This window comes from Dendronephthya gigantea, unplaced genomic scaffold (genome assembly GCF_004324835.1).
Source record: "Dendronephthya gigantea isolate DGI-Jeju-01 unplaced genomic scaffold, DenGig_1.0 000009F, whole genome shotgun sequence".
NCBI lineage: Eukaryota > Metazoa > Cnidaria > Anthozoa > Malacalcyonacea > Nephtheidae > Dendronephthya > Dendronephthya gigantea.
In genome coordinates, this window is record NW_021163019.1 from 2,970,097 (window position 1) to 2,983,328 (window position 13,232).

The following is a 13,232-nucleotide window of genomic DNA, read 5'->3' on the forward strand; positions in this document are numbered from 1 at the left end:
TATCAGCGCGCATATGGTGCAACTTTAGGAAGAGGACGGAAGATAAAAGCACATGCACAAACAGCAGACGAATTAGTATAACTCTGCATAATTGCGAATATCTCATGATTTCCACACGATTTTACAATATACCAGGAAAGGGTTGGTGAAAATATCTTACCGCAAAGAAATATTCGTAACTCGCAAGGTAATTTCAAAAACAGCGCATTGCAATGTAAACAATGTTAATCCTGTGGTGAAATATGAATCATAGCCCACGCCTTTTCATGCTAATTGATAAATTAGCACCTCGTCTGTGGGAACCAACAAAGTTCCGAAGAAGGTAGGACTAGGATGAATGTACGTTCAAAAGATGAAATATATATGTAATGTACCTATTTAATATCTTCTAGATGAGAAATATGCCTACTTAATATCTTCAAAAAAAGCAAGGTCTTTAAATATCTAGTTTACATATATTTTGTGCAAATAGTAAATCAATCAGCTGTATGAGGTAACAGATATACACAAGGATATATATTTGTATATATCCCCTCGTATCCTAATGTGTAGTATATGAATTGATACTGGGTATAGAATAACACATGTAACAAAACTAAGACAAAACTAATGTAATTATAAGAGTATATTATAAAATATTTTTGACTTCCTTTATAATAGTTTGACAGAGTCAACTTCAATCCATTTCCCCAGCTTTGCTGAAATTAGTCTACACAATACAAGATGATAATCTTTTATTATTTTTTCATAGCATCTTGTATTCTGACTTATTGTCAGCCATTGATGAGGATTGATAAGATAAACCTCTGTGACCAAACAAAAGGGGCGTAGCTAGGACCCCTTGAGGAGGGGCAGAGTAATCAAGGGGTGTCGGCACCACCTCTTCCAGAGAGAAAAAAATTCAATGACACTCTCCTAATTTCCATCTGGATTTCAATGTTTTCAATATATGATCAATTGGAGAAGGAAAGGTGACTGCCCCTCATGCCTACCTTGGCTATACCCTAACAAAATATTCTAGTAAATAAATCATTTTGTACACCAGTACCTTTTATTCTTTATCTTCTGTCTTTTTCACCCTAGGCTTTGCAATCTGTATCTTATTTTCATCATCATGACTGCGTAATTCATCTAGATAAGGCTTGGTTGCAATCAGTACCCCTGCGGCGACAATTACCAAACCAGCCCTGGTAAAATGACAGATTTCTGAAATTACCTATGTGAGTAGGAACAGCCTGTACAATGTACAATTTTTATTGCAAATATTCCTTTTGTCCCATTTAATTTTGCTCTCATTAGGGACATTTCACTTGGAGAAACCACAAAATATCAAACTTCAGTTGGTCTGTCAGCACTCTGCATGCAATGTCAAATGCAGAAGTAATGACTTATACTACACTAGGATCATATTTATGATGAAGAAATGCTCCCATGCAATCTACTATAAATTTTTTAAATTTCTTTAGAGCATACAAAGACAATATCTCCACTCATTGATCTAAGATAAACAGGTGCAATACTGCATTAATCTTTATAAACAAATTTCAAAAACCACGTGCTTCAATTGTTTTATTTTCATTATAATGTATATCGCACGATATCCCACAATAACAGTCTTACCAAATTTTAGCATATCTCACAGTCGTTTTAATTCTTGCTTGAACAGCTTCGGGCAACTGTTCCACCTCTTTTTTTGCTCCAGAATTGAACATAATTTCAACAAAATTCACATTTCTTGCAAAGTTCACTTCGTTTTAAAGTTCAAATTTTAATCCCTCCGGCTGGAGACGAAGAACTCACGACAATTTCCGACTAGAATAATGGCCAAAAATAGAAACTCTCCACTATTCCAAGACCTTGTAAAATGCAAGATATCAAGTTACTAAATAGTACCAGACATTAATATTATTATCATATTACATTTGCAGCAACGATACAAGTTTCATTCTACATACATTCAAGGATTTCACTAGGAATCATTTAGTTTCAGACAAGTCAGACAGTCATTCAGTTTAACACAGTTTAACACCCATATCTCTGGGACATTGTAATTTGTAATCAGCTTGGATAACTGTAGAGAATACATGGCATTATTTTAAATAATTATTCTTAAAACATTAAAAAGTGCTGTTCAAATGTGAAAGGCCTTAAATGATTTAGTTTTTCATTATGGAGCATCAATGTTCCATAAAACTCACATGGTAATTTGAAAAAATATAATTTTCTTCCCGAAATATATTTCTACTTGAGAGATATTTAATCATATTCTAAAGAATATCCTTTACGTTTGGAAGGAGGTACAACATGGAGTGGCAGTTCAACAGGCAGTTCATTTCCATCTAATTTAATCTCAATCAAGTGCATAGCAACTGCAAACTCATCTGAGTCCAGCATTCCATCTTTGTCAAGATCAGATAGCTTCCAAATTCGCCCGAGCACCGTATTTGGCAGCTTGGATTTGACAAGTTCACGTTTGGCATTCGAGCCAATCACTTTCCCGTTTGAATCAGGATTAAGGGTTTCAAAGATGCGATCATATTTATCTTTTTTCGGGGCAATGACCCAGTCATCTGAGCCAGCGCCAAATTGAATCCCTTCACCTGCACCAGATGCAAAGGGATTGTGCATTGAATCACCAACTGTGAATGCACCACCACGCACAGCGATTGAGGTGTTGGACTCATTTTCTCTTGGGATCATCGACATGAGCTTTGTTACTTCAGACTGCAACATCTTATCCACATCATCGATCAATTTCTGTTTCAAACTGTGCAGCTTTGAGAAATCATAAGGCTTAAGTTTGGCTTGGAACTTTGAGATGGGAGGAAAATCTCCTGGTGAGATGTTATGCTCTTTCTGGATCTTGCGATAAAGCTCTCCCAGGTTGGTTATCAGTTGCTCCTTCTTCTTCTCTTTACCAAACATCGATGGCATTTGTTCTCTGAGGCTTGAAATAATGTATGCATGGACCTGAAAAATATGTTTTCCAAGTTGTTACATCAATAGAAATAAGACTCACAACTGTTATCTAACTTTATGATAATTAATATGTTATGCAAATCTTTTTTCATTTAATAATTTTAATACATAGGAGAAAACAGGTAGTTTTGAAGTGGCTTGGATCCCTGCTGATAAACAAAGTTTTCCTTTCACTTTTGCTATGGCGAACAGGAAATAGATTAATACTGAGCATGAGAAATGATCCTGTTCACAATAATTTTACCTTTGCAAGTCTTGCTCTCTTGATGAAATCGTTGAGCTTTCTTAGGGCAGCATTCCGCGGCAGGCTCTGGACATCTGCAAACAAATCTTGCGCCTCAGCCTCAAACAATCTTCTGTTTTCATCATTCTGCAATGGCTGATCCCAAAAGGACCCAATATAAACTCTGGAAACTTCAGGTGTATTGATCACCTTGCCAAGCGACCACATCAGCGCACCATACACCCTCATCAGCTGTTGAGTTGTCACCATATCTGCCTTATTCAACACAATTCTGATCTTTTCATCATACTCTCGAAGGACATCAATACTGCGCTGGAACTCATCCGAAATATCCAACTTGTGGGCATCGAAGAGGAGAACGATTCGGTCAACCCGCTCGGCAAACCATTTTAACACGCCAGTGAAATCGTACCCTCTCGACACAGACTGCTTCTCACCAGATAAGATCCCAGGAGTGTCAATTATGGTTATACTTTCAACAACTTTGTTTGACAACTCAGAACAGTACAGTCGATTTAGGAAGGCATTCCCAAAAACACCCAAAGACTGAAACTGTTTGAATGGATCAACAATCAACGCATTACCAGGAATGACTTGGTCGTGTTCCCCATGCATGACAGCTATGAAGCTATCCGTGGTTGGCTCGGGACCTATTCTTAAACCCGGAAAATCTTGCTCCAAGAGGTATTTTATAAAGGTTGTTTTGCCGGTTGAGTACTGTCCGACAAGCAGGACCATCGGCTTCGCCGTGAAATCGGCATCAGACATCAAAGGTGAGTGAAAATCATTGAATAAGTAATGTTCCTCGAGGGGGCGCAGCTTTGTCTTGTAAAGTTTCTTCAAACCATCGACCACGGACTGCAATACAATGGGGTCTTTCTTCTCGTTTTTAGTCAACCAACTAAACATGGTACGATGATTTATATATACGACAAACTGTAGACAAAATAAAGTCAGTTCCTGTTCGGTAGATCGTCAATTCTTTCAGTTTTAGCGCTCACAACCAAATCAAATCAAATCGCCATTTTTGTCATACGAAGATCATGCGCACATCTCCGAAACAACGCCTTCTTGTGGAAGAGTGATCATACATCTTCCGGAGGGTGATCCACTCTGATATTAACCACAAAAACCACTTCACAAATATTGCAAATCGCTACAATATCCTCTTAAACGACTTGACAATCACTTTCGCGGTAGCTTACTTCAAAACTGCGAGCTAGTTTTGATTAAAACGTCTTTTAAAGAAGTTGAGAATAACCAATTATGACATCATATCCAACTAATTGAGAAATTTCCCCCCCGGGAAATTTTAACTTCATTAGACACGTCATTCTTGGATTAGCACATCTGTTATTACATGAGTAAACTAACCATTTATGGTTTTCCGCTTTCTAAATGGTGAGTGACCGTGAGTCATACCAGCCAGATTATAATCCAAGACCACTCGAGTTTCGAGGGCATAATTGCATAAAAATAAATTGTTTTTTTGCAAACATACTTCTCAGGAGCTTTTTTCCCGTTGTGTCTCTTGAAGTTGAATGTGGCTTTAGCGCAAGCTGTGGCCTTTTGACTTTTGTCTGTCAACTTGTTGTTTTTGCTTCGTAGCTGAAGTACCGGTATTGGCATGGGCAACCCTTCCGTTACATTGACAATGTGACGGAAATTTCTTGGAAACCACAACTCGTGATTTCGATATGGCAGCGCAAGTCACGCTTATTTTGCCAGCCATAGAGATGATCCTTGAGATGATCCAATATAGGCAGATTATTATTATCCGCAATCATTCAGTAATATCTAATTATAAAACACTCTCGTAGTTTTGTTTATCCTTGTCATGCTGTGCTGATAATATTACATAGCGTAAGGTAATCATTAAGTTCATAAGTTGCAAGAGTATTATCAATAAAACTGCGTCTTTGTTATAATAGAGAAGAGAACCAAAAGGTATTGTATTCAAAAATAATTTATATTCTGTCTATTACTATGATATCTTGATTCTTTGACTGTATTTTGTTTTTAATTTTTCATCAATTTTTTACCTCATGCTGACCTGTTATGACTACAGAATGATTTAGCCACGAATACGTCATTAGCCTAAATATTTTTAATTAATCACTTTGGAGTTGAAAACCTTTTCAAAACCAATTTCCCCCCATTTTTACGTGCGTCTCAAAGGCGCATGATTTCACGATTTCTAACAAAAAGCGTCCTGTTTTAAGCACTTTTATTTGTGGAGAAATTGTGATCATGAATCGCATTTTATTTGATGATATTTTTCGTACTAAACATGCAAAAAGATTCACATTTTGAAACGAAAAAAATGCATAAAACTGTGGCATATTTCAGGGAAGTAAGATGCGAGATATTCTGGTTTTGGTAGAGATCAGTAACTAGGACGATGCGTAAAGATTGTGAAATTCCACCCAGGTGCTCCCACTCCCAGGTGTATTATAGATGGCTCTCCATTTGCTCCCTGAGCTCCTGTTTAGCTACGGCAGTCAAATGCACTTCATCCGGGCCATCTGCGATACGAAGTGTCCGCAATGCAGCAAACATATAAGCCAGCGGAGTATCCTGTGAGACTCCTGCGGCACCATGTGACTGAATGGCGCGGTCAATGACGCGAAGGGCCATACGAGGGGCGGCTATCTTTGCCATAGCAATCTGGGAAATTAGAAATACACTTAAAGGGGCTGTTAGATTGGTTGGTGGACGAAAGAGGGGAGGATGGTTAGCTTCCAGTCATCAACTATAAGATTTTATCCGTGTTTGTTTACCTGCTTTCTGGCACGTTTTGTTCCAAGACGATCAATGTAGCGAGCAGCCTGAAGTGTCATTAACCTTGCTTGATCAAGCTCAACACGACTCAATGCAATATCATGTTGAATCATTCCCTGAAACCAGTGAAAAATCATTAGGAATTAACAAGATTCGAATCAGTGAACTAATCCTGTCATGTATCATATCATTTAGTGAACTATCGAAGGATGTGTTTCCATAGCTCTCTCTTAGTCCTAAATATCAGCGTATCTTAGATGCATCAAAACACTGAACACAACCTTTTTCGCCAGAAGTTCCACAAAGGCAGTTCTTGACGTCACACGCTGACACATTAGTTCCAGGGCTCTCTCAGCTGCACCGATTGTTCTCATGCAGTGGTGTATGCGGCCAGGTCCCAAACGACCCTGAGCAATCTCAAACCCACGCCCCTCGCCTTATTGAATATATGGAGTAAAGGTTACCAGCAATGAACACTCCAGATACAAATACAGATCTAAACTTTTGATCACTCACTTACCTAGTATCATATTGGAGTCTGGAACTCGGACGTTGTCGAACACGATTTCCCAGTGGCCAACGGGAGCCTCTGAGGAGTATATTTGATAAAAAATAAGAAAAGATAGACGAAAAGGAAGATAGGACTAGAAAACAAGATTTCTTACCGTTATATCCGAATACAGTCAATGGTCGTATTTTCTTTACTCCTTTTGTCTCCATTGGAACGATGATCATGGAATGTCGTCTGTGTCTAAAGACATCAAATCACGTGCAGTTCATGCAGCCGTCACATGCTTGTTCGTGATCTGGTTAGGACTACTAACCTTGGGGCTTGTGTATCCGCTGACCTTCCCATCACAATCAACAGTTTACACCGCGGATCACCAGCCCCTGAGGATAAAAGCTGGTTGTTAGAAAGCTTACAGCGCCACATACGACCCAAAATATCCCTTCACATCCCTCCTTACCACTCGCCCACCACTTCCTTCCGTTAATGACGTAATGGTTTCCATCTTTTCTTATCTCACACTCCATGTTCGTGGCATCAGATGAAGCAACAGCAGGCTCTGTCATACAGAAGGCAGATCTAATATCACCATTCAGTAACGGCGTCAACCATTCCTTCTTTTGTTCAGGGCTGCCGTAAAGATGAAGAACCTCCATGTTACCAGTATCTGAAAATATTTGAAAAACCTTTCGTTTAGTTTGGTAACTCGGTGGAGAAGATTTTTGGAACTGTTCAATGCGATCCTGGTTTTCTTGGCAGAACCAACAAGAATCGTAAATACGAAAATAAGATACAAAAGCTCGGAGAAGAGTTTCGCGGAGAAAGAAAGAAGTCCATAAACTATATCAACGTACCTGGTGCAGAACAATTCAAACATTCCGGTCCGATGAAATATCGTCCAGTTTCCTCTGCGATCAGGGCATATTCAGTTTGGTTCAAACCAGATACAGCCGGAAGGAACAAGTTCCACAGGCCTCGCTCTTTTGCCAACTTCTACTCAAAATGAGAGAAGAAAAGTAGCAACAGTCAAAACGCAGTGAATCAGTGATGAACTGACATCGAACAAACCTTTACTGATTCGATAATGGGTGGTATTTTCCAGGGGTCACTTTCCTTGGCTAGATATTCAAAGTATTCCTAAAAACAGCACCACAAAAAAAGAGGAATAAATATAAGAGTTTCTTTTCGCGATGTAGAGATGCTAGATGTTAACCTTCTCTGCAGGTAGAACATGTTCTTTCAGGAATGCTTTCGTCTTAACTAATAATTCTTTGGCTCTGTCAGAAATTGGGAACAGATCAACGATGGATCCTGGTCCTCCGATCTTTGTGGCTGGTTGATGTCCGATTTTCTCCCTAGGAAAATAAATTTCTCCCAGTTATCCCTCAATGTACTGCTGCAATCATTGTGTCAAGCGAATATGCCAAGTTAGAATGCAAAGATCGCGGAATATTCCTAGTATTGCTTCATTCGAATATGTTTAGCCTTAGGAAGAATGCATCTGATATCAGATCCCAAGTACCACAGGTACTGGGCTGAACGTACCGGGATGTCCAACCGTGACACCCTGAATATCCTCGCTATCCCTCAAGAGTCTGAGCATAGTTTAATTTGTTAAAATTATAGGCACACAACGCACTAGGGCAACAAATATCTTTTCATAAGAATACCTCGAGTATTATAATATCCTCGCATCTATATGACAATATGTCTATTCTAGCCAAGTCTGCCGTATTTACATGTTTCAAAACAAATGAGAAATGTGATATGGTGTCAGTTTAAAGAAGACCAAACGATGCACACCCATAAGCACTTACATTTTTATGATTCTCAAAGCCTGACGAATGATTGGTTGAACGACTTGCCAATACAACCCGGCGTTCTCAGCTGCGGCGTTTCCCTGAAGACTTCGTGCATAAACACCCTTTACAAGGAAATATGAAATTAGATCCTGCTGTTAGGCAAAGGTTAACAGAAGGTCGAAGCAAAACATTGCAAAATCCAATGACTGTTTGCTAATCTGCATATAATGATTTGATCATTTGCATAAAAACCAAGCAACACAAATGACTTTTTCACCTGAGCAATTGATGCCATTCTGAAAAGGTTTAGTGCCAAATAAAATTCCCAGTACGGGATATTAACCGAGCAACCAAAATGTTGACAATATCGGCTGATGAACTCTTTCTCTGTGGGGAGTCCTTCTGTTGAATGACAAAAGGACGAGTTGTTTGAGATATAGAAGTGCAGTTAATTGAATCTGAAGATTTCAGTCTTTTTCAGATAGATCATAAATAGTTTTATATTTTACTTTTACAAAATTTTTTGTATACCATTGGAGTGGGATGGAAAAATAATTTTGATTTCCTCAGGCCAATGGTATATCATACATGTGTACGCTAAATCCATCATTGGATCACCAATACTTGCCAATTCCCAGTCAAGAACAGCAAGCACAATGGGCTAGAAGAAAAAATCCTGATTAAAAAATAAATCAGAAATCCTTCTTTCTTCATTTACAATTATTGAAGGCAAAGGTTTGAATCCCTCATTAAAAAGACTCTCAAAAATCTCCACACCTCAAACTCACCTTAACAGGATGAAATATCATGTTGTCCAGTCTGTAATCACCATGTACAATACCTGGAACATACAGAAAATTTGTATCATTTATCATTTGTATCATGCAAAGATGCCTTTAATTAAACAATAGTCCTATGAATAAGGCTTACATTTTTGTTGGCTGTCAGGGGGCAACATTTCCAATAGAGTTTTGATCAAAACTTTTGCTTCAGGAAGGAAATTATCTGTGCTGTCTTCATACTGTTTTGCCCATATGAGAACCTTAAAAGTAAATTTGTTTGTGATCAATATATCAACCAATATTAAAGATTACTTTCAAAGACTAACTTAACGCAGTTGCGCAGAGCTAGCCTGATCATTTAGTCTAGTTATCTAAATTTTACTTGGAAAATAATTGCTTTCACAGTCAATGAATGCCAAAACATTAGCGTAGATGGACTAGACTATCAGAATGGCCACGTCTCTGAGACTTGTGCATTACTTACAACAATGAATACCTGTCTTTTTGAGTGGTTTGTTGATTTCCGAGATATATATTTGGTCAAGCCTAATGATTGAGGCTCAAATTTGTGCAATCTTGCAAGATTCTCTGCAGCATTAAAATAACATTCAGGTCCAGGTTTTTCCTTGCTTTGGGAATGAAATATTCTTCCCTAAAATAACAGAAAATGTTGGTTCATTTTTGCTGGATGGTACCATGACAAATACGACAACATGAAGCTTCATACCCTAACATGCTCCATGATGTAGAACTCTGTTCCAACAACTGATACATCATTACAGAAGTGTAAAGGTTTTGCAACAGGGTAACCAAACTTGTGCAAGGCTTCCGTAAAGTCGTATTCCCTTTCAATCTAATGGTAATGTAAAATAATCAATTTTAAGTACTTCTGTGACTGGTTGTAGGAAGGGTTAAGGGCAGCCACAAATAGTATTAAATATATTATAGAATGACCTGATGTGCATGTCTCAGTAACCTGCCTGGAGGTTTCTTTCTCATCACAAACTCTCGTGTTCCTTTTTTCAAATAAAAAGTCGGATTAGATTGTCCATGACTAGAGATAAAGACAGACTATGTTAGAAAATTCTCTAGTATAAAGATCTTAGCAATAACCTTGAAAATATTAAACAGACGTACCTGTACTGTCGGACTAATAAGTTTTCATTTTCATTATGGGGATATCCACGTAAATGTCGGAGAAGATAGTTATCCAAAGACGTTTCGTTAAACCTGTGTTCTGGACGAACACTAGAAGCTACATTCAGATTTGCACCCTGATCCGCCATATTGAATGACGAATGTGATGTGAGTAGGTTATAAGGTTATAAGACTGGTGCCAGTTTACTGGTTAGCAGGTTCTATGGTTATATAGCTAGGTTCTATGATTCTAGGTTCTATGGTACTAGCCTTCTAGGTTCTGTCACTTTTGTGGTTCTAGGTTCTATGGCTCTATGTTCTATGGTTATATAGCTAAGTTCTATGGTTCCAGGTTGTATTGTTCTATATTCAACTTTTCGAGAGACTTTTCGCTCTCATCTCTTGGGCATATATGATAACACTCTAACTTTCAGTTTTTTGTGCATAGTATATTTGCAAATGTACAATAGATGTATTATAATACAAGCTTTGGTAATCATTACTAGGACAACTTTACTAGGACAGCAAAAAAACATTGTGAATGCAAGTATGGCACCAAATCATGAAGACTGTTGCGGTTCCTTGATAATTCTTTTTGTATGTTCAGTTATACAGTGACAAATGACTGGATAAATCCTTGCACATGCTTCGATACATTTCTTCACTGCCTACATCAAGGTACAAGTGCATCTATATCAACCAGGATTGGAGCAACAAGGTTGAAGATACACTAATATCATAGAGGTATCCATTTTCGAGGGATGTCTATAAACTGAAGTGAGATGTTAGAGATGGAATGGTACCTGATTAGTCTGGGTTAGAGAAAGTTCTCCATCCATATTTAAAACAGAGATTTGATTAAGAACTGGAAGGAATGCAGTTGTTACCAAACCAGTTGTCTCCTGATTGTTTTCCTACAAAATTAAAAATCAATAGAAAAAATATTAAAGCTTAATTCATAGAATGTATTATTGATAGCTTGGCTTATATTTCACATGTATCATACAACCTCATTGTATATTGGATCCATAAGTGTATTAGTGTTTGTTTGGACCTACAGGTAAAATTAAACAAGAAATCTAAAATAGAATTCATAATTGAAGACTGAAATAGCAGCTAATAGCTTTTTGTTCTGGTCAACTTAAAAATTATTTTAGGAGTAGGACATAATGCAGATTTAATGTTTCTTGAATACTTACTAGAGAAGATGCAATAACTAGATCAAACATCTCAATTCCTGCATCAACCAAAGCAAGTGTCGCACAGTTGATGGCTGCAGCAAGAACTAGAATATGCATATTTCATTTGTTTCATTTGTGTTCATTTTATTTGGTAGATTCTTCAGATGAACAACTGATTTATTATATATTACCATTTCCATCATTTTCAAAAACCATAACATATATATCAATCTGTGCTTTGGGAAATTTTTCCTGAAAAAGATGAAACTTTAATTAACAGATGCACTTTTAGCATTTGAGACTAGAGCTTAAATACAACACAGGGAATTAAAAACTATATACTTGATCACTACAAGGTCAAGCAATCTCACCATAATTATTGCTGGTTCAAGCGCTTGTTTGATTATGTTTGATAAATCTTTTTCCTCTGAATCCTAACAAAATGTAAGAAACAAATAATGTGCTTGTTCGAAGATGATCAATAACAATATTTAATATGGTAAAGCAATGCACACAGCTTAGGAAATCGTAGGCAATTATGTTATACTCACCCTAATAGGGGACCTCCGTCTCTTGCAAGAGAATGGTGCATATTTTATTTCACAAGTTAATTTACCCTAGATATAAAAATCAAAACAATTCAGTGTGATAATCTTAATACCCACACATAAATGTAAGTGAATTTAAGCAACTACCCACCTTCATTCTAAACTCCTGTTTTCTCAAAGATTCCCTTGGTCCATAACTTTAAAACAAAAATGGTAGGATATATAGGTTCTGCATATATGAAAAGACAGTCTTAAAGCACATGCATAAGTAGGTTTTTCCAGAATACCAACAAATGTTGGTTTCAATCAGCTTACATTGAGCATATTACTTTGGTTTTTCCAGTTTCAATGTAAGCTGAGCCTTTTGCTTGAGTTACTGCATTTGCACGAAGAACTGCAAAATATGAAAGTGATTTGTCACATAAATGCATTTCCTATTCTTCGGATGTCTTAATGAGGACGGGGAGGGGAGACATGTGTAGATGCTGGGGGGATCTTTTACTTTTAAAAAATTAAAAATGGAAGGGATGACACCCGCTCATGCAATGGGTAATCAGTTTCGATTAAAACAAGAAACTTACACATTTTTCGTATTTCTTCACATGTCCGGCCATCTTGTCTTTTACCATCAACTACAGTCTATAAAATATTTAAATGAAATATTAAATATAGTATGATTGTGTCAGAGTGATGTAACAATTAACACTCCCTTTGTTACATTTTCCTGATCGTATAGATGGCAAACAGGAAAAATAGAAAAGAAATTTTGAGAAATACAACAGGAGAGCATGTACATCTGGAGTTTTCATCTGCTAGTAAAATGTAAACAAAAAAGAAGCTGTGCGACTTTGCACGTGTTCATCTCTCAGACTCTCTCACCTGTCTTTCTCTGTCTTCTTTTGCTTTTCTCGGGTCGAATAGAGCTCGAGTTTCGTCCACAGGACCACAAACACGCCGAGTATCTAATGGCATTCTCAAATAAACAAGAAATCCATAATTTCTCTTCAAAAATCGAGTTTAAAAAGGAGAAAAATTGTTAGAAATCCCAACTTTCTCAAGACAAAAATAATTACTACATGACGTATCCCGAAACAGTGAGCCTGCAATATACCTGTTCTCGTGCTCTACCCCTCCTACTGCTGTGCCCTCCCCCCTCCACCAGCTAATACATACCTCTTCTGCTTCACCTTCTTTTTCCCTCTGCCTCTTGGTCTAAAGAGGACTATTAGAATTGTCAAATTTCACATTACTTTAGATAAGAAGTATACGG

At 37.5% G+C, this 13,232-nt stretch overlaps 3 protein-coding genes and 1 long non-coding RNA gene across 4 annotated transcripts; all 4 read right to left on the reverse strand.

The window, feature by feature from the left end:
* Window positions 1–420: 420 nt before the first annotated feature.
* LOC114517880 lies at window positions 421–1,774 on the reverse strand. Its single transcript, XR_003686442.1, has 3 exons — window positions 1,621–1,774; window positions 1,049–1,187; window positions 421–709 (listed from the first exon to the last, which is right to left on the reverse strand). It is a non-coding gene; the product is annotated as an uncharacterized LOC114517880 (long non-coding RNA).
* Window positions 1,775–1,882: 108 nt separating this feature from the next.
* Window positions 1,883–4,381, reverse strand: LOC114517526 (EH domain-containing protein 1-like). The gene is made up of 2 exons (XM_028537292.1): window positions 3,224–4,381; window positions 1,883–2,970 (listed from the first exon to the last, which is right to left on the reverse strand). The coding sequence occupies exons 1-2, from the start codon at window positions 4,130–4,132 to the stop codon at window positions 2,257–2,259; spliced, it is 1,623 nt and encodes a 540-aa protein (XP_028393093.1). The 5' UTR covers window positions 4,133–4,381; the 3' UTR covers window positions 1,883–2,256.
* Window positions 4,382–4,824: 443 nt separating this feature from the next.
* Window positions 4,825–10,389, reverse strand: LOC114517525 (acyl-CoA dehydrogenase family member 11-like). The gene is made up of 19 exons (XM_028537291.1): window positions 10,234–10,389; window positions 10,051–10,150; window positions 9,824–9,949; window positions 9,593–9,748; window positions 9,245–9,356; window positions 9,103–9,155; window positions 8,846–8,975; window positions 8,592–8,716; window positions 8,330–8,436; window positions 7,726–7,867; window positions 7,581–7,649; window positions 7,367–7,505; window positions 6,973–7,179; window positions 6,829–6,895; window positions 6,670–6,755; window positions 6,525–6,593; window positions 6,286–6,440; window positions 6,004–6,120; window positions 4,825–5,890 (listed from the first exon to the last, which is right to left on the reverse strand). The coding sequence occupies exons 1-19, from the start codon at window positions 10,380–10,382 to the stop codon at window positions 5,675–5,677; spliced, it is 2,325 nt and encodes a 774-aa protein (XP_028393092.1). The 5' UTR covers window positions 10,383–10,389; the 3' UTR covers window positions 4,825–5,674.
* A 289-nt stretch (window positions 10,390–10,678) lies between these two features.
* On the reverse strand, window positions 10,679–13,012 carry LOC114517754 (exosome complex component MTR3-like). Its single transcript, XM_028537570.1, has 11 exons — window positions 12,842–13,012; window positions 12,544–12,601; window positions 12,278–12,356; window positions 12,114–12,159; window positions 11,966–12,031; window positions 11,786–11,848; window positions 11,606–11,666; window positions 11,433–11,518; window positions 11,243–11,287; window positions 11,037–11,147; window positions 10,679–10,901 (listed from the first exon to the last, which is right to left on the reverse strand). The coding sequence occupies exons 1-11, from the start codon at window positions 12,932–12,934 to the stop codon at window positions 10,794–10,796; spliced, it is 816 nt and encodes a 271-aa protein (XP_028393371.1). The 5' UTR covers window positions 12,935–13,012; the 3' UTR covers window positions 10,679–10,793.
* Between the last annotated feature and the right edge of the window lie 220 nt (window positions 13,013–13,232).